Source organism: Lissotriton helveticus, chromosome 9, assembly GCF_964261635.1.
Source record: "Lissotriton helveticus chromosome 9, aLisHel1.1, whole genome shotgun sequence".
Lineage (NCBI taxonomy): Eukaryota > Metazoa > Chordata > Amphibia > Caudata > Salamandridae > Lissotriton > Lissotriton helveticus.
In genome coordinates, this window is record NC_136070.1 from 276,662,540 (window position 1) to 276,678,221 (window position 15,682).

The 15,682-nt window shown below is 46.4% G+C and overlaps 1 protein-coding gene across 2 annotated transcripts in view; it reads left to right on the top strand.

The window, feature by feature from the left end:
- Nucleotides 1-15,682, top strand: part of ADCK1 (aarF domain containing kinase 1) — an 855,153-nt gene that overhangs the window by 721,259 nt on the left and 118,212 nt on the right. For both annotated transcript variants that reach the window (XM_078659980.1, XM_078659979.1), the window contains exon 8: nucleotides 6,968-7,117. In XM_078659980.1, coding sequence (XP_078516106.1) covers nucleotides 6,968-7,117 — 150 coding nt within the window. The remainder of the gene's footprint in view (nucleotides 1-6,967; nucleotides 7,118-15,682) is intronic.

The window sequence follows — 15,682 nt, forward strand, 5'->3', positions numbered from 1 at the left end:
CACCTAATATAGCGCTTTAAAGCGGACCCTAGGACAATAAATCACTCGGACATAGGGGTGATCAGGCTGCAGGGTCAGGTGGCAGGGAGCGTAGTATTGCTTTGCAATTTACTCCATCGGGCGGGTGCCCTACGAAAAGACTGTTGCGACTGGACTGTCGTTTCGTTTATGGTGAAAGTGTTTCTACGCGCTTTTCTGAAATCGACGATTAAGTATTCTTTTTCTGAAAGGCTGATTTAGCATTTCGTGTTCCAAAGGTAGACATAATAAGTAACAATAAATTGTTCAATTCTATCACCGGTGGTTTTAAAGTGAATCGGCAAAGCGCTCTTACAAGCGCTATGTAAAACAACGTGTAGTCTTCGAGTAACATGGCTGGTCGCAATATACACCACCAGGCAGGAAACTCCGTACAGGAGGCACCCGACGTTCGATTGGCCGCACAAAGCGTTAGATTTGGATGAATGAATGTGCGCCCAGTTATATCATAGAATGTAAAATGGATAAAAAAGAAACCGATTTAATAAACACATTAATGGGTACGTCATTGGTTAAGGATCGGCAGCACATCATCACATTTGCCATGACTGTTGTTTTAAAGCGCTTGGAAACGGCAGGACTGCACGAAACGCTATTAATAGCATCGCCGAGATATCGTCGTGCACAGACTTTGACAGTGCACTGCATGAACATCCAGCACACGTGCCTACACGTGCAAACGCATCCTCATCTGGTCACAACAGATGCACGTGCAAGCAGTGGGCACAACTGCCCGTGCAATGCCAGTCCGCGTGGCATGTGCCTCGCTGCCCCCCCCTTGAAAGTATCCATGTTCATAACATGAAACACACGTCTGAAGCTTGGCCCTGGGCCCTGGCGAGGGTCGGTGTATTGTGAGCGCACGTGCCTTAAACCTCGGCCGTGGGGCAGTTGGCGCTCCGTTTGTACCCTGTGGGTGTGCGTGACACAGACTCAACGTGTACTTCACAGCTCCTCACACTACCACACAGGTTATCAAGCACATGACACAGAGCTGTGCTGAGGTCACAGGGGCGGCTGCGGGCACGGCTTGCACTCGTGTGGCCCTGCACGATGACCCTCGAAGCACTTGCTTCCAGGGTTCGTTCACTTCATCTTTCCAGATAAAAACGCGGTTTCCGTTCTTTATATCGAAGCTCCACAGGTCGTGGGGATAATTGATGCATCGTGGCCTCCTTCTTCGCGTTGATTCGGCCTCCTGCGCAGCTCGCTGTCCATTCATCGATACATGTATCCATTCATCCAGTGCCTCGCCCAGTGCTGTGACCAGCTGTTGGTTCGTGATTCGAAGCATTAAGGTTGGAGAGGCTTGAGGCGAGGTGCAGCGCCGAGAGGCCGAGGCCTTGGCAGTCTGTGCGCTTTACACGTGCCTTGGGTGCGCTGCGCTCTCCCTGGGGGCTCTGTCACCCTACTGCCCCCAGTCTGGCAGCACCAGGCCCCCGTTCAGCCGTGACTGCCCCTCACCTGCCGTGGGGTGCGGCTGCCGTCTGTCCGCCCTCTGCTTCATTCGCCCCTATGTTCTTGCAGCCCACCCCCCCTCCTGCCCTCGGTCTCTAGCCTGTTCACAGCCCCTCCTCCACTCTCACCTCTGCTCTAACCCTTCCCCCTCTGCCGACCTTCACACACCCTCCTTCCCCCCACACTCCAGCACAGCGCCCTCTCCTACCTGCAGCCCCCGCTGCCTCCTCGGGCCCAGGTGTCCCTTCCCCGCCGGCACGCCGCCCCCTCTCGGCAGAGGCGTTGCACACCCCGGATCCACCTTCAACAAACGCATTTCTATCTTCGCCCTAATTTCAGTATCTCCTCATTCACCGCCTTCCCACTCCTTCTCCACCGCTCTCCTGCCCATCACCCCTCTCGCACACGGAGAGCGGGAGGGGGGACAAGGAGGAAGGCAGGACCACACAGCTAAAGGAATGGACAGGAAAGGAACCACTCACCCGGACTTCCTCGGCCGGCGGTCGGCCGCCAAATGGCCCAAACAAACCTCAACCAGCCAAAAAAAAAGCCCCGCCCACCGCCGCATGACGTGGCCAAAAGAGAAAAATTCTCGGGAACGCCCCCGAATCTGGTCCGGCCTTGACGGACAGATCCGGCACCCAATGGCTAGCCTCCATTTATGGAGCTAGCCAATGAGAGCCGGGGGACGTTCCCGAAGTCCTTATTGTAAACAAAGGATTTCACCTGCGCCGAAAAGCTGCGCAGAGCGCAGCCTTCGGTAGGTGAAACCCAAAAAGGCGTTCTTACGTCCTAGAGCCCAGCACATCATCTGAAAATGTGGATGCACTTTCTGTTTTTTACTTAAGTATGGCACAGGGAACAAGTTGCGCTGAAAGTGCCAGTGCCTTAATATTTCCTGTTTTTCTACTGAACAGTGATCTCCACTTTAACGTACTAAGCCACCATGAGTCAGTTTCATTCCACTAGATAAAACAAACTTTGATTGTCGCCTTTCTGAAGAAAGAAAAGAATCCCTGCTTCATAACTGTGTGGATTCTGGTGTGAAGAAGTTGATGAGTGTAGGAGGACACTTGATTACTGCTCCACTGTCAACTATACAGCTTCCATATTCTTTCTGACTCGGGGGGGGGGGGGGGGGGGGTGAGTTGGGCTGAGCCGGTTTCATTTCTGGATTGTACAGTGCTTGGGTGAGAGAGCGCACTAAAGAGTGTTTTAAGTTGCAGAGTAAAGTATGGACCTACTCATGCTGCATCAGAATTTAGGCAAAAAGAACAATTGATGGACAGAATGCAGAACAATATCATACATTCACCCCAGTACAGAGATCTGGGCATAAATCCATCGTTTTTGTGCTCACCATGCCATTCCAGTTTAGTCCCAGCCATATGCAAATCAGTCTTGACTCTGCGCCCAATGGGAACAACCCAGCCTGAATTGCCAGGCCGGGTCCTCCCTGGACTGGAAACAAGTATCCTAGGACCGGTTTTGGGCTTTCAGCCCTCATCAGCCAGGACAGCTTGACTCCAGTGGCATGGAGAGCACGGGACCCACGTCTGGGCATACCCGTCCCACTCGGGGTGACAAATGCAAAAAGAATTTAGGGACATGCACCGAATTGTATTTGTGGATCATCCTGAGAAACACAAGAATAACTGTTTCATCGTATTCGGTCAATGGACTGAGCCTGATACAAATCTGCAGAATATGTAAGCAATTTAAGGTCACTGCCAATCAGTGGAGTTTACTCAGCCACACAAACTGTATTTTCTGGTCTTCTTCCCAGATAAGCTTGAAGTAGCATTAGTCTGAGCAGCTTATTGAAATGTGGCAAAGACGAGACACAGAGAGTAGGCCTGCACCTACAGCGAGCAAACAATGGGCCTGGTGGTCAAAGGTTATCAATCACATGGAAAATTGGGAAGTGTCAGCGGAACATCAAAATAGGGTAGTAGCGGGAGCTAAATATCGTACTAGTGTGGACATATAAAGCCTAACTGAGTTGAGAATAACTCAATCAGTATTTGTAAAGCACAGCACTGTCCCCCTGGGGGTATCTGGGCAGAAAAAGGCTAAACAGAGGGTAGTAAAATGAGCAAGCTGAAACAATAAAACAAAGGGCAGAAAAACGAGCAGACAAGGCAAAACGGAGGGCAGAAAAACGAGCAGTAAAACGAGACAGAGGGCAGAAAAATGATTAGAAAAGGCAAAACAGAGCAGAAGAGGGCAAAACAGAGGGCAGAGAAATGACCAGAAAAGAAAAACAGAGGGCAGAGAAACAAGCAGCAAAAAGCAAAACAGAGGGCAGAAAAACAAGCAGAAAAAGGCAGAACAGAGGTCAGAAATGACAAAACAGTGGGTAGACAAACGAGCAGGAAAGACAAAACAAAGGGCAGAAAAATGAGCAGAGAAGGCATAAACAGAGGACAGCAGGTAGACAGGCCGCAGAGGGTAGCGAACTACGGGCAAGCTGGACCGGAGAACTGTTGCAGGGGGAGCTGGCATGAGGACGTGCTCAGAGGTTCTTTGCCTTGTGTTTTGAATAAAAACTTTGGTTTAAGTTGGAAGCTACATATGGGCGGAAATGGGAAAATATGTTGTTACGGTTCCTATTTTTATGATAATCTATTTCCCAAGTAAAATTGTTATATTTTGGATCAGCTGAATAAACATTCATTTCCATCTTTCACTGCGTGTTTGAAGATCGAGTAGGGTCTATCTCATGGCTCTCAGGCGGCAGAATGTAAATCTACGGGCTAGTGTCTGCGCTAGAGTTAGATTTAGTTAAAGGTTGAGTCAAAGACTGTGGCCAATATTAGCGTTCATGACGTTTGGATCAGATGTCAGAGTAAGAACTGAAGCCAACGTACATTGAGCCATCTCTCTAGGACAATGATAGAATATCAAAGGGTGGTAATGGATAGATTGTTAATGGATTTTCTTGATCATACCAGTAGGATAGAAAATTAAAACTATAGTTCATCAATCTCTAGTAGTTCTAAGGTGCATGACGTGTCCATTTGCAGGGCTCTCTTTTGAGGTCTAAGTTTTCGGACAGCTGTGGCTGTTTCATCCAACAACAGGTTTTCAAAAACAAGTATGCAGGGTTTGTGGGTCAGCGAGGTTCATTCATTGATCTGTTAACAGCTTTGCTGCGGCGGCTATTCCGCCGCAGCGCTAAGGGGGCGGGGGGCGCGCGGCGCTCACACGCTGGTAACGGAACCGCTCCGTCACCAGCCTCGGGTGAGCTGTGCTGATGATGGAGCGGTTCCGTCATGGCCCCACCCGCTCAATAGAACGCGCCGCGCAGGCGCGTCGGGCGGGCCATGACGGAACCGCTCCGTCATCGGCACAGCGCCACCGCGGCTGATGACGGAGCGGTTCCGTCATCAGCGTCGAAGAAGTTAAATTGTCATTTACTTTTTGTTTCCATCCTCCACAACGTACGGCACTGAAGCAATGGGTCAATACACTTTACCCTCTGGCTCACTCCTCTGAGTGTTGGTACAAATCCTGTGCACATTGTTCACATTTGTCTAAAAGCAGTTTCTGTCTCTTGAGTAACTAAGTGCGCTTTTTATTTTCTTTAATTTACATGTAGTTTAAATACTGTTTATTTATTTTACCTGCACTTCGAGTGCTCAGTTAGATGGCAATTTATTTCCTTCTCCTTTTTATGGTTGGTGTTATAAAGCTGTTGCTGTTATAAAGTGACATTACAACATTGTAGCAGCCTGCAAAACGGCTGATTAGTTAGGTCGTGTTTTTATCGTCTGGCTAAACAGCATGACTGTTGTCAGACAACTATGTGAGCATCATTAGAGAGGGTTTTTTGCTCCGCCCACATGTTGGGAGCAAGGATTATATGTTTTGATTGGGCAGAAGTTGTGTGCTTGCACAGGAAACAAAGTGCTTGCCCTCCACACAGCTGTGATTATTTTGTTTATTTATCCAGCTGCCTCTGCTTGTACTTTCAGGGGGACACACTTGACACAAGAATGCTGATAAAGTGTTTTAGACAACTAGATAATTCATGGTTTTTTTCCTCTGGCAGCAGCACAGATGGGGGTGGGGGGGAGGGCAGTCGTGAACCTTCATAGACTTTTTTTGATCTGGTTTCACAGCAATTGTCGCCTGACCTTTTAACCTCCACAAATATTATTTTGCAGATCATTGCTTCCCCACAAATACATATCTAGGTCCATGCTATTTACTTTTAATGCTTCACAGTACCTTAAGCATACTTGTTTAATCTTTACTTCTTCACAAACAATATTAGTAAAATGCATGGTGCAACTGAGAGGATTTAAGGTAAAACATAAGTAAAACATCCACATCAGGTAATGCTTTTTTAAATAATGTCTTTTTTTAGTAGAAACCTGGCTCTACGTGTAGATGGTAGAATATTTTCTTTTTCTTTTTGTTGGCATAGACTTGGAATAACCATCAAACTAGCTTGCCCTGACCAGACCTATTGGTTTTGCTGATATTAGTTTTCTTGTAAATTGCGGTCAATGTGCCCAACATGCTATTCTGACAATTTATTTCTATATGTTGTGACTGAGAAGGACCCATGTACTGTGCTACATCCAAAAATCTTAGACTCAAGCCATGATAAAAAGTGCCCATGACTGTGGCCGCCCATGTTTAAACCACCACCACATATGAAGTAGCTGGACTTGAGTTTTGTGGTTGCAGTTGTACCTCTTTCATTCACGTCTACGTTCTGAAACTAGATGTCTGTACATGTAGCTGTGTTACACGTGTATAAAGTTACATTACACGTGTATAAAGTTACATTATCTAACCTAACTTGTGAAGAAGGATACATTTAATACATGTTTTACTTTATTAAGATCTGTCATTGCTTGTCATTATCTGGCTAAAATCATACCAAGAACATGGGCTCTTTTAGGGGTGTGCTAGGGGCAGTTTCAATCATGGTCACACCGCCTTGCATTGTCTATCATTGTACATGGGTCATTCAATCCATATTTTCCCTGCATATCCCTGGGCTCAAATTTGTGTACTTGACCCTATCCAGGGATTTGAGCCTTTTCCGTAGATCTAACTAATGTCAGTAATTCATACAGGCTGGCTATTGCATTGTAAATAAAAGGCTTGCTGAACAGCAAAAAAAGAGAGAAAAACCTTCCCACTTGTTAACGAGGGGATTAAACATTTTGCATATGTGCATGTATGTGCTTATGGGTCTGAATTTAATCACACTCGTTTAACTCACTGGATTTAATGAAATTATTCTTTAGGAGCAGATGTAAAGATGCATCAATAATAAGCACTAGGTTGAAAAGTTCAATTTTGGGCATTCCTATCTGGGACAAGACCTGCAGTAGTATTGATGTGGTTCTTGCACTGTGTTGTTCATTGCTCACCTTGCAGGCATGTAAAGATGGCGGTCTCTGCCGTTAGAATGAGCATTGAGTTAACATCTTGGATGTTCCTCCTTCAGGTGTCTCGTGGCCTGGGCCAGATGTACAGCGAGATGATCTTTGTCAATGGGTTTGTGCACTGCGATCCTCATCCGGGGAATGTGCTGGTCCGGAGATGCCCAGACACCAAAAGAACAGAAATTGTGCTGCTGGATCACGGGCTCTATCAGGTAATGGCAGAAATAACATTTACTGTGGAGAAGCATAGAGAGGGCCAGGGAATGGAGAATTAGAAAGGACACCAGTACTAAAAGAGGGCAAACAAATGCTCAGATTACCAAACCGGCAATGAGCACACTAACAATTGGGTGCCAAAGCACCGACCACAGTGAGCACAGAAGGCAAACTGTGCTTTTGAACTGAGTCTGCCAGAATTCACTTGCTTTGCTGTGGATTCTAGAAAGAATCATGAATTTCTTTATTTTTCTGCTGGACGTCCGGTGGGGAAAGATTATACAAATTTTGGGTTCTTCTGAAGTTTTTCTCCCAAAGAGTATCATTATACAAAGAAAACATAGTGCCTTTTTATTTAGCACAAAGTTATTTTTCAAACTGCTAAAAAAGCATTACCAATTTTGTTATACCTCCTTTAATTTAATAAATATTACAACACATGTAAAACTGTTGATTAATAAGTGCACTTTAGATCTAACTATTCTAATTTTGTTATTAAAAGTTATATTGGTTAGCCAAGAAGTTAATAGATATTACCTCCCACAGATTCCTTACTTTTCGCGCTTCCCAGGCACCGGCCTGGATCAGCATTTTTTTGCAGTCTTAATCACTGCAGTTGAAGGTGTTGTCTCATAGCTCCACTGGAAACGATGTGTTGAAGCACATATTTGGTGCTTAGTATGCCTTTAACATCAGTTCATTTTCTCCATGCCTCCAACAAATGAGAGATCCAGGGCCACTGTTAGAAATGGGGGCAGAGGTAGGTACCGTTGTCCAAATAGGGACCCATGCTTCTAGTCAGGGTAAGGGGGATACACACTTTAGATAATCCCTGCTCACCCCCTAGGTAGCTTGTCACATGCAGACAGACTTATCCCAAAGGCAATGTGTAAAGTTTTTGTACTCAAAACACACAGTAATACAGTGATAACACCACATATGGACACCACACCAGTTAAAAAAAATAAAGTATATTGATCTAAACTGAACAAGACCAAAATTACAAAAATCCAACTTACATGCAACAATAATATGACTTTAAAAAGGTTTAAAAAATCTTAGTCCATAGAAAACTATGGATACATGATTTCTCTCAAAGTACCCGCAGTTGCGACAAAATTCACAAGGCCAAACAGCTGCAGAGATGAGAAGCTTTGAAAAACAAAGAGATGTGTCAGTTCCTGAGACCATGGGGAGGCGATGCGACAGTTATGCTGCACGCAGGAGAAGTGATGCATCAAATCCGGGCAGTAGGTTGAAGTGATGCGTCGATCCAGAGACGGTTCTGGTCCCCGAGTGATGCGTCGAGAGAACTTGCTGCACAGATACGATGCATGGAAATCCGGGATGCAGCAGCGATCGATGCGGTGGCGTAGAGCGGCACTGCATTGGTTTCTTCAGCCGTGATCCCTTGATGCGGCGGTTCTTTCGGCGGCATTAGGCGTTGCGTCCATTTTGGCAGCTGCGCGGCGATGCGTGGAGATTCTTCTCACACAGTGGTGCTGTTTCAGAAAAACAGCTGAAAGAAGAGTGATGCGTTGATTTTCTTGTAGTTGCATTGCTTTTCCAGTTTCCAGAAGCAGGAACAACCTCTAGAGGCTTAACACAGTCACAGGCAACTCTTGGCAGGTCAGAACTCCCAGCAAGGAAGTTCAGGGGAGCTGTGGTTGAAGTCTTTGTATCCCTGTGATTTCAGAACAGGAGGCAAGCTGTATTCAAGGCCTGGGAGATCTTCCTCAACCAGGAAAACACAGCACACAGCTAAGTCCTTGTCCTTTCCTTGGCAGAAACAGCTACTCAGGCCAACACAGCACACAGCAAAGGGGCAGTACTCCTCCTCCAGTTTCTCCAGCTCTTCTCCCAGGCAAAAGTTCCTCTTGATTCCCGAAGTAGTCTAAAGTTCTGGGGTTTTAGGTTTAATATTTATACCCCAAAATGTATTTGCTCTCTTTGTGCAAGGGTTTCTGAGCTCAGTCCAAACCAGTACTGTCCTCACTGGTGCAGTATGACCACAGGGGGTGGAGCCAGCATTGTGCAAGGGACACAGGCACTATTCAGGTGCAAGGAAATCTCCTCCCAATGCTCTAAATTCAGCAAAGGTCTATTCAGGCCAGCTCTGTGTCATCCAGGAAGGGACAGGCACACCTCAACCCCACCCAGTGGCTGTCTACAGTGAATGCCCATCCCTAGCCCATGTCACTCCAAAACCAGACAGTCAATACACAAACAGGCAAAGGCACACAGGAATTGTTAAACAAGATAATGCCTACTTTCTAAAAGTAGCATTTTCAAACATACAATTTAAAAATCAACTTTCTTAAAGATGTGTTATTAAATTCTGAGTTCCGAGAGACTAAACTTTATTTCTCTATCTTGTCCCAATGGGAAGTTATACTTGTAAGATGTTACAAAGTATTTCCCATTCTACCCTATGGGGCAGATAGCCTTTTGTCTTGTTGTTCCTATAAAACCTACATAGGATCTGCGTGATTAGACAACATACACTGTAGGATTGGTGTCAGACTGATTCTAGACTCCCCCACAGGGTATGTTGGCCTTTGTACCAGTTAGCTCACAGTGCCACTAGAAACTCCTCTTACCAAGGAGAGGATAGTTCTTGGCAACTATCAAACATGACAACCCTGATCCCTCAGGACCGTGGAAATGGTGTACTACTTTTCGTTCAGTCACTCATGCTCGCTTAGTCTCAGAGGGTTACACAGCATAAACAGTTGGGACGTTTTTAAATAAGTATTTATTGGACAGTCGTTATTCTAGTGTAAAATAGGTGCACAGAAACAACCATTAGACAGTATAATATATAAATGATTAGAAGCACTAAGAAAGTAAAAGGATGGTAGATTTCTACCATTTTTCTATAACCATAAATACAGGCAAGTATATAAAATACATGACAATAAAAATGCGTACTCTTATGATGCTACCTTAACTAGGTGTACCTATGTGTATCTAGCATGTATGTAGATGTTAAAGCCAAGAATCCCTCTAAGATAAAGTCAACCCCATTACCCGAGACTGTGGGCCCCGTCTTGGTCTCGAGTTGGAAACCCCACAAGGGATGTTAGACCACTGCAAGCTGGAGTATCTGCATGCAGGAACCTCTTCGTCTTACATCAGTGTGTGACGGCAGGGAAATCCGGATCTCCTCTCCTTGTCTCAGCAAGATGTGATGTTTATATGCCCAAAGGTCTCCCCGGGGTTCTACCTCGCTGTGCCACTTGTCGGACTTAGGATGACGTCGGGAATGAACTTTATACATAGATATTATACAGGAGATGGTAATCTGCTGAGTTTCCAAGAATCCTCATTCATAATAAATGAGGCCTTTACCAGGGAAAACCCCGTGTTCTGTGTGCAGTGTCATATCTAGGTAAAAGGCCAGTCCCTAAGAACCGTTTTGTATATAATGTAGTGAAGAATATAGGTGAAAGGTTATGATGTTACCTGATCCTATATTGGGGTACCTATATGGAGCATAACACTTTCAATAGTGAAAAACGAAATTGGCAGTATTTCACTACAGCAGCGGTGCGTCCATTGGGGCGTAGGGGCGTAGCCCCACCAGCCACCATGGACGCATCGCGGCTGCCGGCCTATCTATTATAAAAGACATTGCGCTGAACAATCAGCCGCCGGGAATGTGCAGGGGGGTGTGGCCTGCTGCAGCTTGAGTGACAGACACTCAGGCTGCAGCAGACCGTAGTGGGCAGTCCCGCTGGGGAACTTATAGTGCGCATGCTTGGGAAAGTTGAAAACTTTCCCAAGCATGCGCACTATAAGGTCCCCAGCGGGACCCAGGGGTGCTGTTCGCCTGCCACAGCCCGGGTTTACAGAGGGCGACAGGGCGAGCAGCAAATATGCCACGCTAGCCAATCCTTGCGCTGCTGTCCACCGGTGCAGCATCCCATTGGATGCCGCGCTTGGGGGTGGCACACACAGTGTCACTCTGACGCACGCACTGCGAGGATGTCGGCGCCGCGGTAAGAACACTTTGGGAACCTTTCTCCCGTTATTGGTTTTTTTTTTCAGGACGACTTGTAAAAAATATTGTATTGCCAAAACCGAATGCATTTTACCAATGCTTTTTAAAGCCATAACATACAGCCTGTTGTGTAAGCTGCTCGACTCGAACCCGCCGTCCATTGTACCGCAGAATTAAGTGCTTCGTTCGTTTATGTACAGCGAGAAAGGGAAAGTGCAGGAAGAGACAGTTAAAGTTAGTGTGCATAGTTGCCTGTTCAGGGGAGAGTTGTCAATATACATGTAAGAGAGGCTAAGATTTCCCATTTGGACCTCGTGTGTGCCAAGTAAAGCACAGCTGTGCCAGGAGCCCTGCTCAGAAGAGGCCCCAGCGGAGAGCACAACTATTTGGTGGAGGTTACTAACTGGGACCCTGGAAGGCAGGTAGTGGTACAGTATATGAATGTCCCGAATGTCAAGTGGGGGCTATCCGAACGTAAACATCATATGATCACATACCTTTTGATGTTTACATTCGGATAGCCCCCACTTGACATTCGGGACACCGTCAGTGAGCCTCCACTGTTTAGTTGGTAGCCCAGTGCATTCTGGAACTTGTAGTTGTTTCCCAGTCTAACAAGTGGCATTCACGCCTTGGTGTTCACAACTCTGTTGGCGAAAATACTCGAAGGGATGGAAGGTGTCACCATGGCCGTAGGTCTGTTGGCGGTTAGGAACATACTTGCAGAAAATAAAGTGTTCGAGGGTGTCTGCAGCCGGGTTGCATGTGCACAGGAGCAAAGCCATGAGATCATATACGGATCTAATATTTGGTTTCTCGCTTTGGAGTATGCTAGTGCCGCCTATGCAAAATCAACGCATCGAAAAGCTAAAGAATGAACAATGCATTAAGTCACAAATGGTGCCATGCGACAGTGTGACTCCAAGGTGATGTTCATTCTGGGCATAAACAATGTGTAGCAGGAAGGGAGTTATTGAGAGGTGATGAGTTCTCGGCCGCGAAAAGACCTCTCAAAAATATACCACTCGAGGTGAGACGGAGAGAGCAGTGCATTCATGTTGTGCTCGGCCAAATTAGGTGAATGCAGTGCTCCAAACAACTGATGGAGATGCGTGTGCATTATCTGCACACGCATAGCGCCTAGAGAAGGTTCGCTCTCAGTAGGGATGTGTTAATGGTTATGGCAAAAGAGTGATCTGTGGAGACCGAGGGTGCCCTTTAGAAGAGCCCAGACGACAGCCCCTTTTATTTAGCATTTTTGTTTGGCACAAACCATGTCCATGTATGGATCCAAGCATTGTTCAAGTGAATGTTTCAGGTATTTGCATACGGGTATATTATTATGGGGAAAGGTCATGACACAAAAGAGGCAAAACAGGCGAACCTGACTCCCCACCTAACCCTCAACAGTGTAATAAAACTGCATGTTCCACTCTGTGCGTATCATTAGATAGATTATTCTACTGCATTTTTCAGGTGTACTTTTTTTTTTGCAAAAGATATATTACCAAAACCATGATGCAAGGGGTTAAGTGTGTACTTTATGTTAAAAACACATCACATAGAAGAAACCTCTTGACTAGTAGGAGAGATATTGCCCTAAGTCAAGCAATTGTTACATGTCAATGTTACTGTATTGTGGTAATAAGCTTGAATATGACAGTTGATCTGTAATAAATGCGGGGATGTATGCTTATTAGTACAGTTGCTCTAAATAACAAGTTATTGGACCACATTTATTTTTACTGCTGTGGGATCCACACCCACACAAACTTGAAATTGAGGCAGGCATTGGCAGTAAATGCATTTAAAGCAGATTTCTGCATTTGAGAAACATCACTTTGGTCATCATGGCCTATGCCATGCTTGATACCTCCCACCAGGTCTGTGCTAGCGGTTGCTAGTACTGTATTTATAATGCAAAAGCAAAATTACAACCTGCACCTGGAGTAAACATTTTCAGACAACATGGCTTTGGTGAATGGGTGTGCTGGCTCATCGTGCAAATTTGCATAGAGATGTTTCACCTGGTACGCATGAAAACAAATCTCGGGCAATGAAGCTTCAGTACACACTCACCTTTGCATATTGGTAAAAAACAAAAACAAGCTATTTATTTATATGGTGAAAACATTTCTAATTTGCATGTTTTATGTATAGTATTTTGCATATTTTATATAGTGCTTCTTCACCATGAGGCATTCGTGTACTTTGGGAAGAACCTAGAGACTCCAAAGCAAATAACATTGATCCAGTTAAACCAGGTTTGTGGGTGGATAAAAAGTTTAACTAGGTGGTGGAGTGAGAGGTATTCTATTGTGTAAAGAAAAGGTGTGGAATTCTTTTTTTTTCTAAGTGCCAGGAGGGCGGAAGCAGTTCAGTTCTGTGTAGTGAGATCGTTCAATAGACATTTTGTGCCTGTTAAAAAGGTGTGTTCAGTACTCGAACGCTTTTCACTCTAATCACTAGTATATGCAGTAGACCTTTGTACTCTCTACCATTCCTATGTGACTCTTAGAGTATATCCGTTTGTATCCCATTCCCTGTGTAAATAGAGATAACTCTAATCACTAGTATATGCAGTAGACCTTTGTATATCTACCATTCCTACATGACTCTTAGAGTATATCCAGTCTTATCCCTTCCCTATGTATGTTATGTTATGTTATGTTATAAAAGTTTTATATAGCGTACGGCTACTCAGAAGAGTGTCCCGACGCTTTGAATTGCACACTAACACAACAGGGAGATAACATAAGAAGAAACCAGAGAGGAAGAAAAAACCTAACTAGGGGCCAGAACTAAGAGATAAAAAGCCAGGTTTTGAGTCCTTTCCTAAAGGCCAACAGATTGGGAATGCTGCGCAGGGGCAAAGGCAGTTTATTCCAAAGCTGAGGCGCTAATAGTCTGAAAGAGCGGCCACCGATGCGGGCTCTCTTCACACGAGGAACCACCGCAAGGGACAGGGCTTCAGACCTAAGCGACCTGGCAGGACGGTAAAAGGTCAGCCTTTTCTGAAGATATATTGCTCCGGAGGCGTGCAAGGCTTTGTGTGCCAGAATGAGAGTCTTAAAGATTATCCGCTTCCGGACAGGGAGCCAGTGCAGGGCCTCCAAGAGGCCTGAGGCTCTCGCACGGCGAGATAGTCCAAAGATAGCACGTGCTGCCGAATTCTGGACAACCTGTAGCCGTTGAAGCAGGTATTCTGGCAGGCCGAGATACAGGACGTTGGAATAGTCAATTCTCGAACCTATAATCGCCTGCACCGTGATCTTCCTATGTTCCTCCGATAGCAAGGGAAGGAACTTGCGTAGCATCCGGAGTAACCCGAAGCAGGTCCCAGTGAGACCGATTACCTGTGAGCGTAGTGTGAGGCCATTATCGATCTTGATCCCAAGGTTTTTAGCTACCAGGGACGAACATGCTGGTGGAAACATGTTCTCAGGCCACCACACTTTCCAGTCCGGATCCGTACTGCACCCGAAAAAGAGGACCTCGGATTTATCCGAGTTGCACTTGAGGCTGTGGTGATGGAACCATAGAAATACAGCCTCAAGGCAACCCTGGATCCTACCTCCATCGAAGTCCGCACCCCTTTCGCAGGTGAAGAGGAGCTGGGTGTCATCGGCGTAAGAAACGATCTGGGCCCCAAAAGACTCCGCCAGTGCCGCCAGAGGGGTCATGAAGATGTTAAATAAAGTTGGGCTCAGGACAGAGCCCTGAGGAACTCCGACACCCAATGGCAACATCTCGGCGGAGCAAGCCGAAGCCCAGACCGTTTGTCGACGGCCTGCCAGGAAAGATCGAAACCACTGGAGCACCGTCCCTTGGAGACCCATCTCAGAGAGTCTTGCAAGAAGACCCTCATGAGGGACGGTGTCGAAGGCCGCCGACAGATCTAACATCACCAGCATCGCTCTCCCGCCCGAATCCAGCACCTCCTTTATCGCCTCCGAGACTTCCAGGAGAGCCGTCTCGGTGCTAAGATTGGTGCGGAAACCCGACTGGGTGGGGTGCAGTAGGTCGTGGGACTCCAGGTAGTCGGCAAGCACCTTATGGACATGCTTTTCAGTGACCTTCGCAAAAGCCGGCAGAAGCGATATAGGTCGATAATTCGCCAGCACCTCCACATCCAAGCCAGGCTTTTTCAGCAGGGGAATAATCATAGCCTGCTTCCAGGACTGGGGGACCACACCCTGTGCAAGAGAACGGTTCAGCAGGGGGTTCACGAATGGATTAATGACAGCTGCCATTCTAGCCAGAAATTTTGCGGGACAGGCATCCCGAGGGGAGCCTGATTTAAGCCCGGCCAACAGGTCAAATGAAGCGGTCAACGAGATAGAGGGGAAAACTGCCAAGGTCCCACCTGCATTCGGTCGAGTAACAATGGCATTCTCCACCCGACCTGGCATCTCAGGCTCCAGCACCTGAAAGGAGTCCTGGATCCGCTGGATCTTGGAGGTGAAAAAGTCCGCAATCGCCCTGACCCAAGGCTCAGGGGGGGGGGTCTGGGTTGGTGCAGCGCGAGATGTTGTAAACTCCCGCACAATGGCAAAAA